The following is an 18,082-nucleotide window of genomic DNA, read 5'->3' as shown; positions in this document are numbered from 1 at the left end:
AATAATAAAGAATAAACAACAATAATTAAATTATTATAGTAGACTTCCAAAAAGGTCTACTATGTTATAGTAAGATCTACTCCAAAATTTTAATTTTAGTAGACTTCAAACGAAGTCTACAGTATCGTAAATTTTAACCTAGTTACATTTTTGTCTCCCTATATAAACAAAATTTATTCAATCTCTCTCTAAAGTGGCTGCACAAGTTCTTAAAACTCTCTCCCTTCTCTCTAAAACTTTCTTTCTTCTCTCTAAAATTCTCTCAATTGTTTCTAAATCTCTCTCATTATCTTCTTTCTCTCTAAAATTTTCTCAAGTCTTTCTCACAATATTATCTTGTCATTTTAGATATTATGATTCATGGTTTTCATCTTCTCCTTTAAAAAATGTAAGTTTTCGATCTATAGATTTTAAATGTGTATTTTATGTTTATTTCTCACAATATTATCTTTTTTTGGTAGGTATTATCACTCATGGATTTCATCATCTCCTCTAAAAATGTAAGTTTTAGATTAATAGATTTTAAATATGTATTTACATGTTTATATTCAAATAAATTTATAGATCAAGCTCTCTACATTAATTTGCTACTAGTTTACCTTATAAATTATATTATGTAAAGTATTTTCAGATTTAAAATTATTTTCACATTTCAAAATATATAGATTTTTTCAGATCTGAAAATTATCAGACAGTGTAGACTTCTAAAGAAGTTTACTAAAGCTTGCAGACTTCATATGAAGTTTACTAAACCATAAAGTTTAAGCAGACTTCATTGGAAGTCTACAAAAATATGACTTTAATTTTTTTTCTATGTTTTTTAATAATTTTATCTTATTTTGCAGGTATTTTCTTCCATAGTTGTTCTCTTCTCCTCCTAGAAATGTAAGGTTTACATCTATAGATTTAAAATATGTGTTCTAGTATTTATATTCAAATAAAGTTACATATTAAAATTCATATTAATATGTCTTTAATTTATAACTATTTTGTCTATTAAATCATATTTTTAAAAGTTTTTTAGATTTAAACTTATTTCATATTTTTATTGTATTATTTTTCAGATCTATTTTTTGGGTGTTTTTCAAAACCAACCCATATTTTCAAGTCAAATCCAAAACCAACCCTTTTTTTTTTGTCCATACTATTCATCAATAAAATTTCCATACTATCCTTATGTTTTTGAATTATTCACAAAATTGCCATTTTTATTTATTTTTTTATTAATTTCGAAATTAACAAAAAATCAAATACACCCTAACCATTTCTTCTTATTTACAAAAATGCCATCATCATCAATTTTTCCAACCACCATGAACCACCATTTTTGAGCTCTAAAGCTCTAGAATTCAATTTTCAACCACTTTTTTTTCTCATTATAACCCAAAAAACTTCATTTTCTCTCATCTCCTCTACATTTCCATCTAAAAAACTCTCATAACTATCATTTTCATAATCACAAACTTCATATTTTCGAGTTTCTTCATTAGTGAATCGTTAAAGATGCTTCTTTTTGCTCATATTTGGAGTTTGGACGGTTGAAAAGGTTGGAAACAAGCTTTACACATGAAAAATGTAACTATTTACATGATTTTCGTTCTTTTTCAGATCTGTGTCGCGACGGTAGACTGTTTTGTATGTCTACGCCTCCGTGGAGACTTACGATGCAGTCTATTTGTCAACGCACGGGTTAGTTTTGCAATTGAGCAGACAAATTTTTTTTCTAACGCAGACTTCCCCAGTAGTCTCCGTCTTTACCTTTGACAACAAAAATAAAACTTTCGGTAGACTTACTAAGACGTCTACCTAAAAGAGGTTAGTTTTTCATTTGACCGAACTTTTGACTTTTCAAAATAGACTTCAACGGAAGTCTACAAAATGTAGACTGCCAACAAAGTCTATAAAAGGTCAGTTTTGCATTTGACCAAAACTTTGACTTCGTGGAATATGTTAGTTTTGTGTTTGACCAAAAAGTTTAAAAAGCAATCAAAAATTTATTAAATTGTAGACTTCATATGCAGTCTTCTTATCTTAAAAAAAAAATGTAGACTGCGTATAAAGTCTACTTTTTTATTTTGGTCAAATGCAAAACCAACCCGTCGGATTTGAGAGTAGACTTCACAAGAAGTCTACACACCCGTAGACGTTCATTTTAATCTACTGATTTGAAGTCAAACTTGGTCAATTGCAAAACTAACCTCTTTCAAAAAAATTCAAACATGTAGACTACATATGAAGTCTAGTTCTGAAAGTCAAATCTTGGATGAATTCTGGTCAATTGCAAAAAGTAACCTTTTTAAATTGTAGACTGAAATGAAAGTCTACATGTACAAAATTACAACTTTTATTCAACTATAGAAAGCAACCCGTAAAATGGTCAATTGCAAAAACCAACCCAAAGAGTAGACCTATTTGACAGTCTACGTCTGTAAACTGAAAAGAACGTCAACATCTTCAGAGACTAAATATTAAGTCTTCATAGAAAAATCTATAAAAATGTGAATTTGTGTATTATTCATTAAATTTTTTTCTAGTTTTTTTGTTTGACAGTGTGTGTTAGTTAATCCTAATGGGTTTGAGTGATTTTGAAAATAATTTTTTTTTTATAATTATGAAGGTATAATTCATTTGATTTGACAATGTTGTTAGCTAATAATTGTAGACGTATTTCTAAGTCTTCGTTTATAGTTTTGCTAGTAAGGCTGAGCTTGTTTCAAAGCTGAAGTCGGTGACTGTGGAATATAATTTTACATTTTCAGCATATAAGACAACAAAAACTCTGTATGTGGCTAAGTGTCGTGTTCAAGGATGTGGTTGGAAACTTAGAGCGAGTGTGAAGTATGGGCCAAAGACATTTTGGGTGACAAAATATTCGAAAAAGATGAAGAATCGGAAAGGTTGAAGAATGTTCCTTGTGCATGATGGCTGTACACATGGTAAACTTCTTGAAATGACACAAGAAGATTATGATCTGGACAACAAAATTGAGAAGATGGTGCTAACCTATTCCTTACCAAACATCATTTAAAACAAATGACTCCGAATAGGAATATACTCCTCTTATGCCTGTCACGAATAATCGACAAGTACGGAACTTGATCGAGTTATCTAAGACACACTTTGTACGCCTTTGTGTATCAAGCCTGCGCCAATACACTAAAAAAATTTGGATTGACTATATGTTAAATAATAAGTGTAGACGTTTTTGTAAATCTACAAATGTAGACTGCAGTTGAAGTCTACGTCGTAAATTCTATTAAAAGTGTATTTGTGTATTATTCATCATATTTTTTCATGATTTAATTATTTTACAGTGTATGTTAGTAAAATTTTAATGGTCTTGGATGAATTTCACAATTTAATGTGTTATAATTATACACTTGATACTTATTGCAAATTGTTTTGATTAGTATTATTCTTGAAAATTTTTGGGAAAATTTTGTATAGATTTTCTTCTTCTCACATGTGTGTTAGTTATTATTTTAGCTTATGGTGGTTTTACTTGTTTGGTTGGTTAGATCTTGTGAAAAAATTGATATCTAACAAAAAATTAATAATATCATACAAGTGAAAACAACTAAAAATGAATACAATGTTTATAGATTATGCATTAAAAAATTATTTAAAAATTAATATTTTATTATGAAAGTTATTACAGAGCAATATATTAAAAAGTATTCTTGAGTATGTTTGATTTTTCATAATCTTGATGCTTCAAATAAAGTCTTGGAAAAAGTACCTGCCAAATAAGATAGAGTTATGAGAAAAACATAAGATAAAAAATAAAATCATATTTTAGTAGACTTTTTATTAAGTCTACGTAAAGTTATTGTTTAGTAGACTTTAGTTGAAGTCTACACTAATGGAAAATTTTCATATTTAAAAGTGTGCATTTAGAAAATTTGAAAATACTTTGTTCTGAAAAATATTTCAAAAATGGTTTTTTGTCATCCTTGTAACAAAGCAAAAAGATAATGTATGAATCTATAAATTTAGTTCATTATAAACACAAAATATCTTATAATGAATATATGGAAAGCTTACATTTTTGGGAAGATGATTTGAAAATATTGGAAGAGAATACCTGCAAAATAAAATAAAATTTTAAAAAATAAGATAAAAATTAAAATCATATTTGAGTAAACTTCTAATGAAATTTGCTTAAAATTCAAGGCTAGTAGACTTCATTTGAAGTCTACCAGCCGTAAGTTTTAAGTAGATTTCAAATGAAGTCTACTCTATCAAAAAAAATAGATCTGAAAAATAATACATTAAAAATATGAAATAAGTTTAAATCTAAAAAACTTTTAAAAATATGATTTAATAGACAAAATAGTTATAAATTAAAGACATATTAATATGAATTTTAATATGTAACTTTATTTGAATATAAATACTAGAACACATATTTTAAATCTATAGATGTAAACCTTACATTTCTAGGAGGAGAAGAGAACAACTATGGAAGAAAATACCTGCAAAATAAGATAAAATTATTAAAAAACATAGAAAAAAAATTAAAGTCATATTTTTGTAGACTTCCAATGAAGTCTGCTTAAACTTTATGGTTTAGTAAACTTCATATGAAGTCTGCAAGCTTTAGTAAACTTCTTTAGAAGTCTACACTGTCTGATAATTTTCAGATCTGAAAAAATCTATATATTTTGAAATGTGAAAATAATTTTAAATCTGAAAATACTTTACATAATATAATTTATAAGGTAAACTAGTAGCAAATTAATGTAGAGAGCTTGATCTATAAATTTATTTGAATATAAACATGTAAATACATATTTAAAATCTATTAATCTAAAACTTACATTTTTAGAGGAGATGATGAAATCCATGAGTGATAATACCTACCAAAAAAAGATAATATTGTGAGAAATAAACATAAAATACACATTTAAAATCTATAGATCGAAAACTTACATTTTTTAAAGGAGAAGATGAAAACCATGAATCATAATATCTAAAATGACAAGATAATATTGTGAGAAAGACTTGAGAAAATTTTAGAGAGAAAGAAGATAATGAGAGAGATTTAGAAACAATTGAGAGAATTTTAGAGAGAAGAAAGAAAGTTTTAGAGAGAAGGGAGAGAGTTTTAAGAACTTGTGCAGCCACTTTAGAGAGAGATTGAATAAATTTTGTTTATATAGGGAGACAAAAATGTAACTAGGTTAAAATTTACGATACTGTAGACTTCGTTTGAAGTCTACTAAAATTAAAATTTTGGAGTAGATCTTACTATAACATAGTAGACCTTTTTGGAAGTCTACTATAATAATTTAATTATTGTTGTTTATTCTTTATTATTTTAATAATTTTAATATATGATTTATTAAATTTATTTCTTTATTTTTTAATAGTTATAGTATATGATTTCACTTTTTTATTCTTAAGGAACTTAACTTAGTTTAAATATAATGATTTTTTGTAAAACAAATTGAAAAATATAGACTGAAAAAGACGTCTTCAGATAAATAGACTTTATTGTAGGTCTACGAAACCCTAAACCACAAATATCAAACCCTAAATGTTTTGCTTGATAATCAAAAAGTCTCATTTATACAAAATATAAACTACTAAACATTAATATGCAGATTTAAGTTAATAAAACAAAAAAAAAACAAAATCTAAAATCTAACCCTATGAAATCAACTACTAAAAGACATAACATGTTAGAACCTTTTGTTTCTAAACTATGAACATAGTCTAGCACATGATAACCAAATTAGTATATATTCTTCAAAATTGTTCGATTATATGAAATTTTAATTTATTTACTTCATATTATCCATTATATTGATGATTAATTAAAAATATCACAATAATTATTTTTATACATTTTCAAAATTAAATTAGTAGACCAAATTAGAGTGTAGACTACAAAACAAGTCTATAAAGTAGACTTCGTAGGAAGTCTATATATATGTAGACTTCTTTTATTACGTGTAGACTTCCAAAGGATAGAAACGTAAAATATATTTATGTTTTTTGTTTGGTCATAAGGGTGAAATAGTACTTTCACTACTCCTTTAGGTTGGTTTTGCATTTGACTGAAAGTGGGGTACACTTTTACATTTGACTTGAATATTTGGGTTGGTTTTAGCAAATGTCCCCTATTTTTTTTGATAGAGTAGACTTCATTTGAAATCTACTTAAAACTTACGGCTGGTAGACTTCAAATGAAGTCTACTAGCCTTGAATTTTAAGCAAATTTCATTAGAAGTTTACTCAAATATGATTTTAATTTTTATCTTATTTTTTAAAATTTTATTTTATTTTGCAGGTATTCTCTTCCAATATTTTCAAATCATCTTCCCAAAAATGTAAGCTTTCCATATATTCATTATAAGATATTTTGTGTTTATAATGAACTAAATTTATAGATTCATACATTATCTTTTTGCTTTGTTACAAGGATGACAAAAAACCATTTTTGAAATATTTTTCAGAACAAAATATTTTCAAATTTTCTAAATGCACACTTTTAAATATGAAAATTTTCCATTAGTGTAGACTTCAACTAAAGTCTACTAAACAATAACTTTACGTAGACTTAATAAAAAGTCTACTAAAATATGATTTTATTTTTTATCTTATGTTTTTCTCATAACTCTATCTTATTTGGCAGGTACTTTTTCCAAGACTTTATTTGAAGCATCAAGATTATGAAAAATCAAACATACTCAAGAATACTTTTTAATATATTGCTCTGTAATAACTTTCATAATAAAATATTAATTTTTAAATAATTTTTTAATGCATAATCTATAAACATTGTATTCATTTTTAGTTGTTTTCACTTGTATGATATTATTAATTTTTTGTTAGATATCAATTTTTTCACAAGATCTAACCAACCAAACAAGTAAAACCACCATAAGCTAAAATAATAACTAACACACATGTGAGAAGAAGAAAATCTATACAAAATTTTCCCAAAAATTTTCAAGAATAATACTAATCAAAACAATTTGCAATAAGTATCAAGTGTATAATTATAACACATTAAATTGTGAAATTCATCCAAGACCATTAAAATTTTACTAACATACACTGTAAAATAATTAAATCATGAAAAAATATGATGAATAATACACAAATACACTTTTAATAGAATTTACGACGTAGACTTCAACTGCAGTCTACATTTGTAGATTTACAAAAACGTCTACACTTATTATTTAACATATAGTCAATCCAAATTTTTTTAGTGTATTGGCGCAGGCTTGATACACAAAGGCGTACAAAGTGTGTCTTAGATAACTCGATCAAGTTCCGTACTTGTCGATTATTCGTGACAGGCATAAGAGGAGTATATTCCTATTCGGAGTCATTTGTTTTAAATGATGTTTGGTAAGGAATAGGTTAGCACCATCTTCTCAATTTTGTTGTCCAGATCATAATCTTCTTGTATCATTTCAAGAAGTTTACCATGTGTACAGCCATCATGCACAAGGAACATTCTTCAACCTTTCCGATTCTTCATCTTTTTCGAATATTTTGTCACCCAAAATGTCTTTGGCCCATACTTCACACTCGCTCTAAGTTTCCAACCACATCCTTGAACACGACACTTAGCCACATACAGAGTTTTTGTTGTCTTATATGCTGAAAATGTAAAATTATATTCCACAGTCACCGACTTCAGCTTTGAAACAAGCTCAGCCTTACTAGCAAAACTATAAACGAAGACTTAGAAATACGTCTACAATTATTAGCTAACAACATTGTCAAATCAAATGAATTATACCTTCATAATTATAAAAAAAAAAATTATTTTCAAAATCACTCAAACCCATTAGGATTAACTAACACACACTGTCAAACAAAAAAACTAGAAAAAAATTTAATGAATAATACACAAATTCACATTTTTATAGATTTTTCTATGAAGACTTAATATTTAGTCTCTGAAGATGTTGACGTTCTTTTCAGTTTACAGACGTAGACTGTCAAATAGGTCTACTCTTTGGGTTGGTTTTTGCAATTGACCATTTTACGGGTTGCTTTCTATAGTTGAATAAAAGTTGTAATTTTGTACATGTAGACTTTCATTTCAGTCTACAATTTAAAAAGGTTACTTTTTGCAATTGACCAGAATTCATCCAAGATTTGACTTTCAGAACTAGACTTCATATGTAGTCTACATGTTTGAATTTTTTTGAAAGAGGTTAGTTTTGCAATTGACCAAGTTTGACTTCAAATCAGTAGATTAAAATGAACGTCTACGGGTGTGTAGACTTCTTGTGAAGTCTACTCTCAAATCCGACGGGTTGGTTTTGCATTTGACCAAAATAAAAAAGTAGACTTTATACGCAGTCTACATTTTTTTTTTAAGATAAGAAGACTGCATATGAAGTCTACAATTTAATAAATTTTTGATTGCTTTTTAAACTTTTTGGTCAAACACAAAACTAACATATTCCACGAAGTCAAAGTTTTGGTCAAATGCAAAACTGACCTTTTATAGACTTTGTTGGCAGTCTACATTTTGTAGACTTCCGTTGAAGTCTATTTTGAAAAGTCAAAAGTTCGGTCAAATGAAAAACTAACCTCTTTTAGGTAGACGTCTTAGTAAGTCTACCGAAAGTTTTATTTTTGTTGTCAAAGGTAAAGACGGAGACTACTGGGGAAGTCTGCGTTAGAAAAAAAATTTGTCTGCTCAATTGCAAAACTAACCCGTGCGTTGACAAATAGACTGCATCGTAAGTCTCCACGGAGGCGTAGACATACAAAACAGTCTACCGTCGCGACACAGATCTGAAAAAGAACGAAAATCATGTAAATAGTTACATTTTTCATGTGTAAAGCTTGTTTCCAACCTTTTCAACCGTCTAAACTCCAAATATGAGCAAAAAGAAGCATCTTTAACGATTCACTAATGAAGAAACTCGAAAATATGAAGTTTGTGATTATGAAAATGATAGTTATGAGAGTTTTTTAGATGGAAATGTAGAGGAGATGAGAGAAAATGAAGTTTTTTGGGTTATAATGAGAAAAAAAAGTGGTTGAAAATTGAATTCTAGAGCTTTAGAGCTCAAAAATGGTGGTTCATGGTGGTTGGAAAAATTGATGATGATGGCATTTTTGTAAATAAGAAGAAATGGTTAGGGTGTATTTGATTTTTTGTTAATTTCGAAATTAATAAAAAAATAAATAAAAATGGCAATTTTGTGAATAATTCAAAAACATAAGGATAGTATGGAAATTTTATTGATGAATAGTATGGACAAAAAAAAAAGGGTTGGTTTTGGATTTGACTTGAAAATATGGGTTGGTTTTGAAAAACACCCCTTATATGAACATGTTTTCATATGCTAATTATATAGAAGTAAGATTAATCATGCTATTGCAATACAGGTTATATAATATTTGAAGTAGCCAAAATCTTTTTTATCGTAGCTTATATTGGATATATAATCATGTTGAACATTTTAGAATAATAGGAAAGGCTGACAACTAACGCTTAAATTTGATTAGAAAAATATTTTTATCATAAAAAGTATAAAATCTTCATTATTATGGTATATTTGTTAATATTAATCTGTACATTTAACCAGTCCATTGCAGATTTCAAAATTTGAAAAGTAGTAACCGAGAGAGCTAGTCAACATATTTGTTACTAAAACTTGTTCACAAAAGATGTTACTAAAAATAAGAAAATCTATAAAGAGCTACATGCATATGATTCTTTCATATTTTTTAACATTTTTAAAAAATAATTGAGCATATAAAGAGATACATGCATATGATTTTTTTTTAAAAAGTTATCAAAAGTTTTCTAGTTAATTAGACAATGATATTTATTGAATTAAATGACAATATGATTATTTTAGTTAATTTTAAAATTTATGGGATTAATCACGACATGCTATCCAATGCAGAAAAAATAATTTTTTTTTGAAATATTAGTTGATTTTAAGTAAAAAAAATAGTTTGTAGATGTATTTTATTATCTGCAATCAAGCTAGGCATGCATCTGCATCGGCAACCTACAAAATTCTCGCGTTTTCAGAATATAGATGAGAATCTAGATCACCTAGTGTATTTGACCCAAAAAAGACTATTAGTGTATGTGAACTGTATTTAAAAATGCATGATCCAGTAATATTTGTTGCTATACTAAAATAGTTATAACTGAATGGGTAATATATATGTAACATGCACTGTTTTACAGAAGATATTTTGACTTCCGACAAACCTGCAAATACCAAACAAACAAAAGAGGACACAGTTACCAAAAAATAAAATTTATTCCATCTTATCATTCACCTATTCAGTCGATGTAGACACATCACCAGTTTCAAAAAGATGCACAAAGGCAATGCTTAATTCTTATATATAATCTGGAACCAAGCAGCCATTTAGTATTATCTAATAACAAGAAAAGACCCTTTAATTCATCTCTAATGGCTTTCCTAAGCTTGTTTGAAATCTCCATTGCTTTCCTTTGCTTTTTTCTCTTTCGACATTTCTTGATCAATAAGAAACCTCACCGTCTGTGTCCCACAAACTGGCCTTTCCTCGGTGTGATCCCTGGTTTGCTCGTTGAAATCCACCGTGTTTACGACTTCATAACCGAGATTCTCGAGGTCACAAACTTAACCTACTTTTGCAAAGGCCCGTGTTACGCGGGCCTCGACATGTTGGTCACGGTTGATCCTTCTAACATCCACCACATCATGAGCTCAAACTTCTCAAACTACCCTAAAGGTCCCGAGTTCAAGAAGCTGTTCGACGTTTTGGGAGATGGGATTTTCAACGCGGATTCGGAGCTGTGGAAGGATCTGAGGAAGTCAGCTCAAAGCATGATGATGCATCCCGAGTTTCAAAAGTTTTCATTAGCTACAAGCATGAGTAAGCTAGAGAAAGGGCTTGTCCCACTTCTCGACCATGTTGCTAATGAGAAACTCGTTGTGAACTTGGAAGATGTTTTCCAAAGATTCACGTTCGACACTACGTGTGTTTTAGCGACCGGGTATGATCCAGGTTGTCTCTCGGTTGAGATGCCGGAAATAGAGTTTGCGAGAGCTTTGGACGATGCAGAGGAAGCCATATTCTTCAGACACGTCAAGCCGGAGATCTTGTGGAAGATGGAAAGCTTCATTGGTCTAGGAGATGAGAAGAAGATGACGAAGGCTCGTGCTACTTTTGATCGTGTTTGCTCCAAGTACATAGCTTCTAAGAGAGATGAGGTCATCACAAATATAGATTCTCCTCCTGCTTCTCAAGATTTGCTGACGTCTTACATGAACTTGGAAACCACCAAGTACAAGCTGTTGGATCCGAGTGACGACAGATTCCTTAGAGACACGATCTTGACCTTCATGTTAGCGGGCCGAGACACGACAGGATCTGGTCTCACTTGGCTCTTCTGGCTTCTCCTTAAGTTTCCAGAAGCAATGGACAAGATTCGTCAAGAAATCAAGACAGTTCTATCACCAAAAACAAAGACCGATGATGATGATGATGATTCTGATTCATTCAATCCACAAGAGTTAAAGAAGTTGGTGTATCTGCATGGTGCAATTTGTGAAGCCCTCAGACTCTATCCACCGGTTCCCTTTCAACACAAGTCTCCTACTAAAACCGACGTTCTTCCGAGCGGACACAAAGTGGAAGCCAACTCGAAGATTCTGTTCTGTCTTTACTCATTAGGGAGAATGAAAACGGTTTGGGGAGAAGATGCATTGGAGTTTAAACCGGAGAGATGGGTTTCTGAGAGTGGGAAGTCGGTACATGAGCCGTCTTATAAGTTCTTGTCCTTTAACGCTGGTCCAAGAACTTGTTTGGGGAAAGAAGTGGCTTTGACGCAAATGAAGAGTGTGGCTGTGAAAATCATACAAAACTACGAGATTAAGATGGTTGAAGGGCAAAAGATCGAACCAGCTCCTTCTGTTATTCTCCACACAAAACATGGTCTTAAAGTCACAGTCACTAAGACATGTTTGGTCTGAATTTTCCGAAGCATAATCTTATATTATCCACAGTCAATGCTTCCTTTGGCCCTCCCTTAAGTGTGGAAATCTCATATCACTTTTTAAGTGGTTCATCCAATAAAATTAAATTAAATTTTTTCTAATATATAAATAAATCTGGAAAGGATAAAGAATAATTAAATTATCCAGTATTTTTTTTTTAATTTCAGGTCAACATTAAAAAAAACTGTATGCCATTCTCTTTCAGTTTTTATTTATTCATTTAATAAATCATCTTTCCATAAAGAACGAGTTTTAATTTATAAAAAAACATAAGATCATAGTTTCAATTATTATGATATATATGCCGATGTGGATGATTGGTTGGATTCTAGCGTTAAAAGCTTACATGTACAATTATGTTGTATGTGAGTTGATTGTAGGTATAAATTTATTGTTGTAGATTTTTTTTTTTCAAATAGTCGTTCACTGTAGTTATTTTGGATGTATATATAAGTTCTGCTGTAAATATCTTAAAATACATCATGTAAGATATATGATGTATATATAAATAATTATTTTTTCATTAATTAAAATATTTTATACTAATAAACAAAATATAAATTGATAGATTTTCTATTATTTAATTATCTAATGTAATATATAAATAAAATTTATGTTATTCAAAAACTTAGTAATCTATAAAATATTTAAAAGTAAATAAATAAATATTACCTATAATTTTAAAAAAATATAGTAAAAATACTATCAAAATAGTAATTAATTTTATCTATGATTTTATAATTTATTTATTATGGATGATCTTCTTCTTTTTTGTTAAAAATCTACAGTCTAAATGAAAAATATATAAGATTTTTGCCTAATAAATATATAGAAAAAAATCTTTTTTTTGGTTCTATCTTTAGAAAAAGCTACATCATGATTACAAAATTTGGTAGAGTTTTGATGTAATCTTTAACTTTCAAAAGTAAAGTTAAATCATGATAGACTATGTTTGATAATTTGAAAATAAATAAAACTAAAGAAATGAGAAAAAGCTCAACCAGTCATCCATGATATATCATTTCATTACAAAATTTACATTGCCTCTTACTAATTTGTCGACATTTCAAAACCTATTATGATTTTCCTCACATGACCCTTTATTTAGGACTTGCAAGTAACGGACGTGTTGCTTGATGAGAAAATAATAAAAGATGAGAAAGCATGTAACCAAATAAGCTGATAGAAGCCACTAGTGAAGTTTGATAGTGGGTAAATTAGATAAGAATAAGAAGTAACTGGATTTATACACATGAAAATTAAAGTCTATAGTGTTTCACCACGTTTAATTAAATTTTAATAAGGTAAATCTTCAGTTTCATATCGCAGCTGATGTCTGGAAAACAGCGTGTGATGTGATCTCCAATGAACAAGGATCACACATGATTGACATTTGACAATGCAAATTAAATCACTGAATTGAAAGGCTTTCTTTATCATTGAAGTAACTGAAGGAGTAACCTTGATGAGGAAGTCATTGATGAAATTACGTTATTATGTTTACAGCCCCTTAAAAGTTTAGATCACATGTATGACATCTGTAACATATTAAACAATAATTATATCAACGATTGTGTGAAAGAGATTAAGTGGAGCATTGATTAATAAATACTTAGCGTGGACCATGCATTGTGATCTCCTTATTAATCGCATAATACGCTCCTTTTTGTGACGAAAATAACTTAAAAGCATGAGCATTGTACTCCATTATTTAGCCTTCTAATCCATACAAAATGCATTTTACTCCAAGCTGGAACATTTCTTAGCAATTGTGACTTTAAGCCCATGCTTCATGTGAAGAATAAGACCAGGTTTTGCCTCAATCTTTTGTCCACTAACGACATTAATCTCATACGCTTGTAATATTTCCACAATCACTGTCTTTATCAGATCCATAGCTAAATTCTTACCTAAACATGTTCTTGGACCGGCATTGAACGACAAGAACTTGTAAGAAGGCTCATGTCTCAGCCCTCCTGTCTCTGAAATCCATCTCTCTGGCTTGAACTCCGCTGCATCTTCTCCCCACACGTCTTTCATTCTCCCCATAGCGTAAATAAATATCATAATATTGATATTTGATTTGACTTTATGCCCGCTTGGAAGCACATCCGGTTTGATTGGTGACTTGCGTTCGAATGGTATTGGTGGGTAGAGCCTCATTGATTCACTTAATGCTGCATGTAGATACACCAGCTTGTTCAAGTACGATGACTTGTCTTGGTCAGACCTAGTTATTGGTACATTTTCGTTGATTTCTTGGAGAATCTTGGACAACACGTTAGAGTTTTCAGACAAAATCCAGAAGAACCAAGTGAGTGTGCATGCCGTTGAATCTCTCCCAGCTGCCATGAAACCTACTGTGAAGTCTCTGAGGAACTTATCATCTTCAGGATTCAAGAGCTCGTACTTGCTTGCATCTAGCTTTATGTGGGATGTCAACAGATCCTCACTCTCTTCATCAGCAATCTCTTGTGATCTTATCTCTTCTCTCTTGGCTGATATATATTTTGCACAAACACGATCAAGAACGGCATTAGCTTTCACCATCTTCTTCTCTGTTCCGATACCAAACCATTTTTGGAGCTTCCACAAGAATCTTGGTGTGATATGCCTATACACAATCGCTTCTCCAACATCATCAAGAGCTTTAGCAAACTCAACCTCAGGCATTTCAACGGAGAGACTTCTAGGATCGGACCCGGTGATGAAAATGAAGGTTGTGTCGAACATGAATCTCTGGAACACGTCTTGCAAGTCCACAACTATCTCTTCATCTGCAAAATGACTGAGAAGAGGTAGGAGCCCGTCTTTGAGTTTACTTCGAGTAGTACTTTTTGAGAAGTTTTGGTACTTTTGATGGCTGAATATAACCTGAGACGCCTTCCTAATATTCCTCCATAGCTCTAAGTCTGAGTTGATGATCCCGTCTCCAAAGGCTTCAAAAATTTCTTGGAACTCAGGACCTTTGATGTAGTTTGAAAAGTTTGAGCTTAATATATAATGGATATTAGCTGGATACACTGTGACCAATATATCCATTCCAGCGAACCATGGGCCCTTGAATTGGAACGTCAAGTTGGAGTTCTCGAGAACCTCGACGCTGCAGTCATATATCCGGTGGAGCCTCACCAGCACACCGGGAAGCATACCGAGAACCGGCCAATTCCAGGGGTAGCTTTTAAGGGTTCTTTGGATGAGTAAGTAACTAAAGTGTTTCTTGTTAAACAAGAAACAGAAAGTGAGGAAAATAAAGAAAGCTATTAATGTTTCATATAAACCTATTGAAGCCATTAGAGAGGGTTGTTTTTTGAGGTACATAAGAGAAGAACAATGAACTTGATTTATAGACACATGATCACACATCAACCAGATAAGCAGAGAGGAAACTTTGAATTCACGCTCAATATATGTTTGAAAAATCATGTTTGCAATTTAATAACCAGACGAATTTAAGAGTGCTACAGGTTTCAGGAAGATACTGGTCCTCGTCCCCTATAAACAAGGATCACATGATGTTCATTAATGATAATTTGGAAGAGATTTCTTGATGGTGAAGTAATGGAAATGGAAGATGTCAAAATATACTATACCATTGGGCTTAAATTAGAAATCTTAACCCAAATTTATTGCCTGTACTAGTTGTGTTAATCATAGAAATATGTATCCAAATTTGTTGCTTGTATTAAAACTCTGCAGTAACCTTTCTGATATGCTTGATCATAAGTCATAACGTACAAGTACATGTAGACGGCTTAGCATGGTTGCATTATTAAGACACCGCATGGAAGTCAAAAGAAAGAAACCAACAAACACACACTTAATATATATCAAGAATCAGTTGATCAAATCATAAGATTTTCAAGTTTTATTTATAAGCTAGTGCAGTAGATTTGCAATGATTTAATTCATACATAATTAATTTCAAGATGAACATCTCTTAGCAACTTTGACTCTAAGTCCATGCTTCATCGACAACATAAAACCAAGAACTGGCTCAATCTTCTGCCCTTTGATAACCTCAACGTCATACTTTTGTAATATCTCCACGACCACCATTTTCATCTGAGTTATTGCTAAATGCTTACCTAGACAAGTTCTGGGACCGGTATTAAACGCTAAAAATTTGGAGGAAGGCTCATGTTTTAGGCCTCCATTCTCAGCAATCCATCTCTCTGGCTTGAATCTGAATGCGTCTTTCCCCCAAACCGCTCTCATCCTCCCCAGGGCATAAAGACATATGATAATCTTAGAGTTTGCATCAACCTTATGCCCACTTGGAAGCACATCTGATTTGACAGGAGACTTGCGGCCGAAGGAAACTGGTGGATAGAGTCTCATTGCTTCAAACAAGGCACCTTGTAAATACACCAACTTGTCCAGGTTCTCTTGGCCATTGCCGGTCGTGTCGATGATCTCTTGACGAATATTGGCTACTACATGTGGATTTACAGAGAGAAGCCAGAAGAACCAAGAGAGAGTGAAAGCGACTGTGTCTCTCCCCGCTATAATGAAGGCTAAGATAGTGTCTCTAAGGAGCTTATCATCACTCGGATTCAAGAACTTGTACTTGGTTGTATCCAGCTTCATGAAGGAAGTTAAAAGATCCTCACCTTCTCCATTAAGAACTCCTTGTGATCTTAGTATCTCTTCTCTCTTGGCTGATATGTATTTGGAGCATACACGGTCAAAAGTAGCACTAGCTTGACTCATCTTCTTCTCTTGTCCCAACCCCATCCAGTTCTGCATCTTCCACAAGAACCTAGGCTTAACATGCCTACTCAAAATCCCTTTTCCAGTATCGTCGAGAGCCTTGGCTAGTTCATCCTCATGCAACTCAATAGAGAGACTTCTAGGATCAGAACCCGTTATAAGGATTAACGTTGTATCGAAAGTGAGTCTCCCAAACACATCTTGCAAGTCCACAGCTGCTCCTTCCTCAGCAAAATGATTGAGAAGAGGAACAAGCCCGGACTTGAGTTTACTCGTCATGGTGCTCATCGAAAACCTTTGAAACTCTTGGTGATGGAGCATGGATTGAATAGACTTTCTCAGGTTCTTCCACATCTCTGAATCAGTAGTGAATATCCCGTCTCCGAACACATCGAAAATCTCTTGCAACCCCGGTCCTTTGATGTAGTTTGAGAAGTTTGAGCTCATTATATGATGAATGTTGTCTGGATCAGCGGTGAGCAACATATCCATGCCAGCGAACGGCGGTCCCTTGAAAAGAAAGGTCATGCCGGAGAATTCAAGAATCTTGACGGTGAAGTCATGTATCCGGTGGAGCGTCATGAGCAGACCGGGAAGCATCCGGAGAACCGGCAAGTTCCTAAGGAACCGAACATAACGTTTCTTGAACAGCAAGTAATAGAGGATGAGAAAGCAAAAGATGGTAAAGGGAGTTTTTGAAGCCGAACGAGTTGGTCCATGAGACACCAACCCGGGAAAGGAATCTTCAAATAAAGTTATGGAAGGCATTTGAGTAAGGCGTTTGATTAAGATACACTTGTGTGTGTGGTGGTTACTTTGCTAGCAGAAGGAACAGCACTTATATATATGCACACTGCAGCACACACACTACTTAAGCAACTTTGATTGAAGTGGGTAAATCGTGGCCCAGCTTAATAATGTTAACAAGTTAAAAAAGGGGGGCCTCTCTATTCTATTGAAGCCATTTGAGTCATGAAATTTGAAATGTTTCTTGTTTTTCCTTTTTAACATCAGTAAGGAAATTGTTTCTAAAATACGCTTAAGCTTTTTTTAACTGCAACGCAAGGTTAATGCGTATATCATAAAACTAGAAAGCATTAAATTGCCATTATGTACACCTAACTTTTATTTTTGTGATAGACCCAACTTTTCTAATACATTAAAAATAGTCAGTATTTAACGGTTCTAACTTCAACTAATAAAAGCTTATTGAAACCATGAGACAATTACCTGGATTTACACACAATATTGTTGGTTTTATATATATGCGCTGACAGAACTGATTGTTCTTTTTAAATTATTACAGAATATAATTACATTTTTGATTTGATTATGAGTAGTAATTTAGTTACATTTTTCGTTATTAAGACCCCAGA

The 18,082-nt window shown here is 31.6% G+C and overlaps 3 protein-coding genes across 3 annotated transcripts; 1 reads left to right on the top strand and 2 right to left on the bottom strand.

Moving 5' to 3' along the window:
• The first annotated feature begins 9,318 nt into the window (after nucleotides 1-9,318).
• LOC106352478 (alkane hydroxylase MAH1-like) lies at nucleotides 9,319-12,086 on the top strand. The gene has a single exon (XM_013792100.3). The coding sequence runs from the start codon at nucleotides 10,422-10,424 to the stop codon at nucleotides 11,967-11,969; it is 1,548 nt and encodes a 515-aa protein (XP_013647554.2). The 5' UTR covers nucleotides 9,319-10,421; the 3' UTR covers nucleotides 11,970-12,086.
• Nucleotides 12,087-12,747: 661 nt separating this feature from the next.
• LOC106352479 (alkane hydroxylase MAH1-like) lies at nucleotides 12,748-15,703 on the bottom strand. The gene has a single exon (XM_013792101.2). It carries the CDS (start codon nucleotides 15,417-15,419, stop codon nucleotides 13,734-13,736), a length of 1,686 nt encoding a protein of 561 aa, XP_013647555.2. The 5' UTR covers nucleotides 15,420-15,703; the 3' UTR covers nucleotides 12,748-13,733.
• A 135-nt stretch (nucleotides 15,704-15,838) lies between these two features.
• On the bottom strand, nucleotides 15,839-17,981 carry LOC106352481 (alkane hydroxylase MAH1-like). Its single transcript, XM_013792102.3, has one exon. The coding sequence runs from the start codon at nucleotides 17,472-17,474 to the stop codon at nucleotides 15,918-15,920; it is 1,557 nt and encodes a 518-aa protein (XP_013647556.2). The 5' UTR covers nucleotides 17,475-17,981; the 3' UTR covers nucleotides 15,839-15,917.
• Nucleotides 17,982-18,082: the final 101 nt, after the last annotated feature.

The sequence above is a fragment of the Brassica napus genome, chromosome A6 (genome assembly GCF_020379485.1).
Source record: "Brassica napus cultivar Da-Ae chromosome A6, Da-Ae, whole genome shotgun sequence".
Classification (NCBI taxonomy): domain Eukaryota; kingdom Viridiplantae; phylum Streptophyta; class Magnoliopsida; order Brassicales; family Brassicaceae; genus Brassica; species Brassica napus.
Note: the sequence above shows the minus strand (reverse complement) of the source record. Positions and strands in the feature narration are given on the sequence as shown.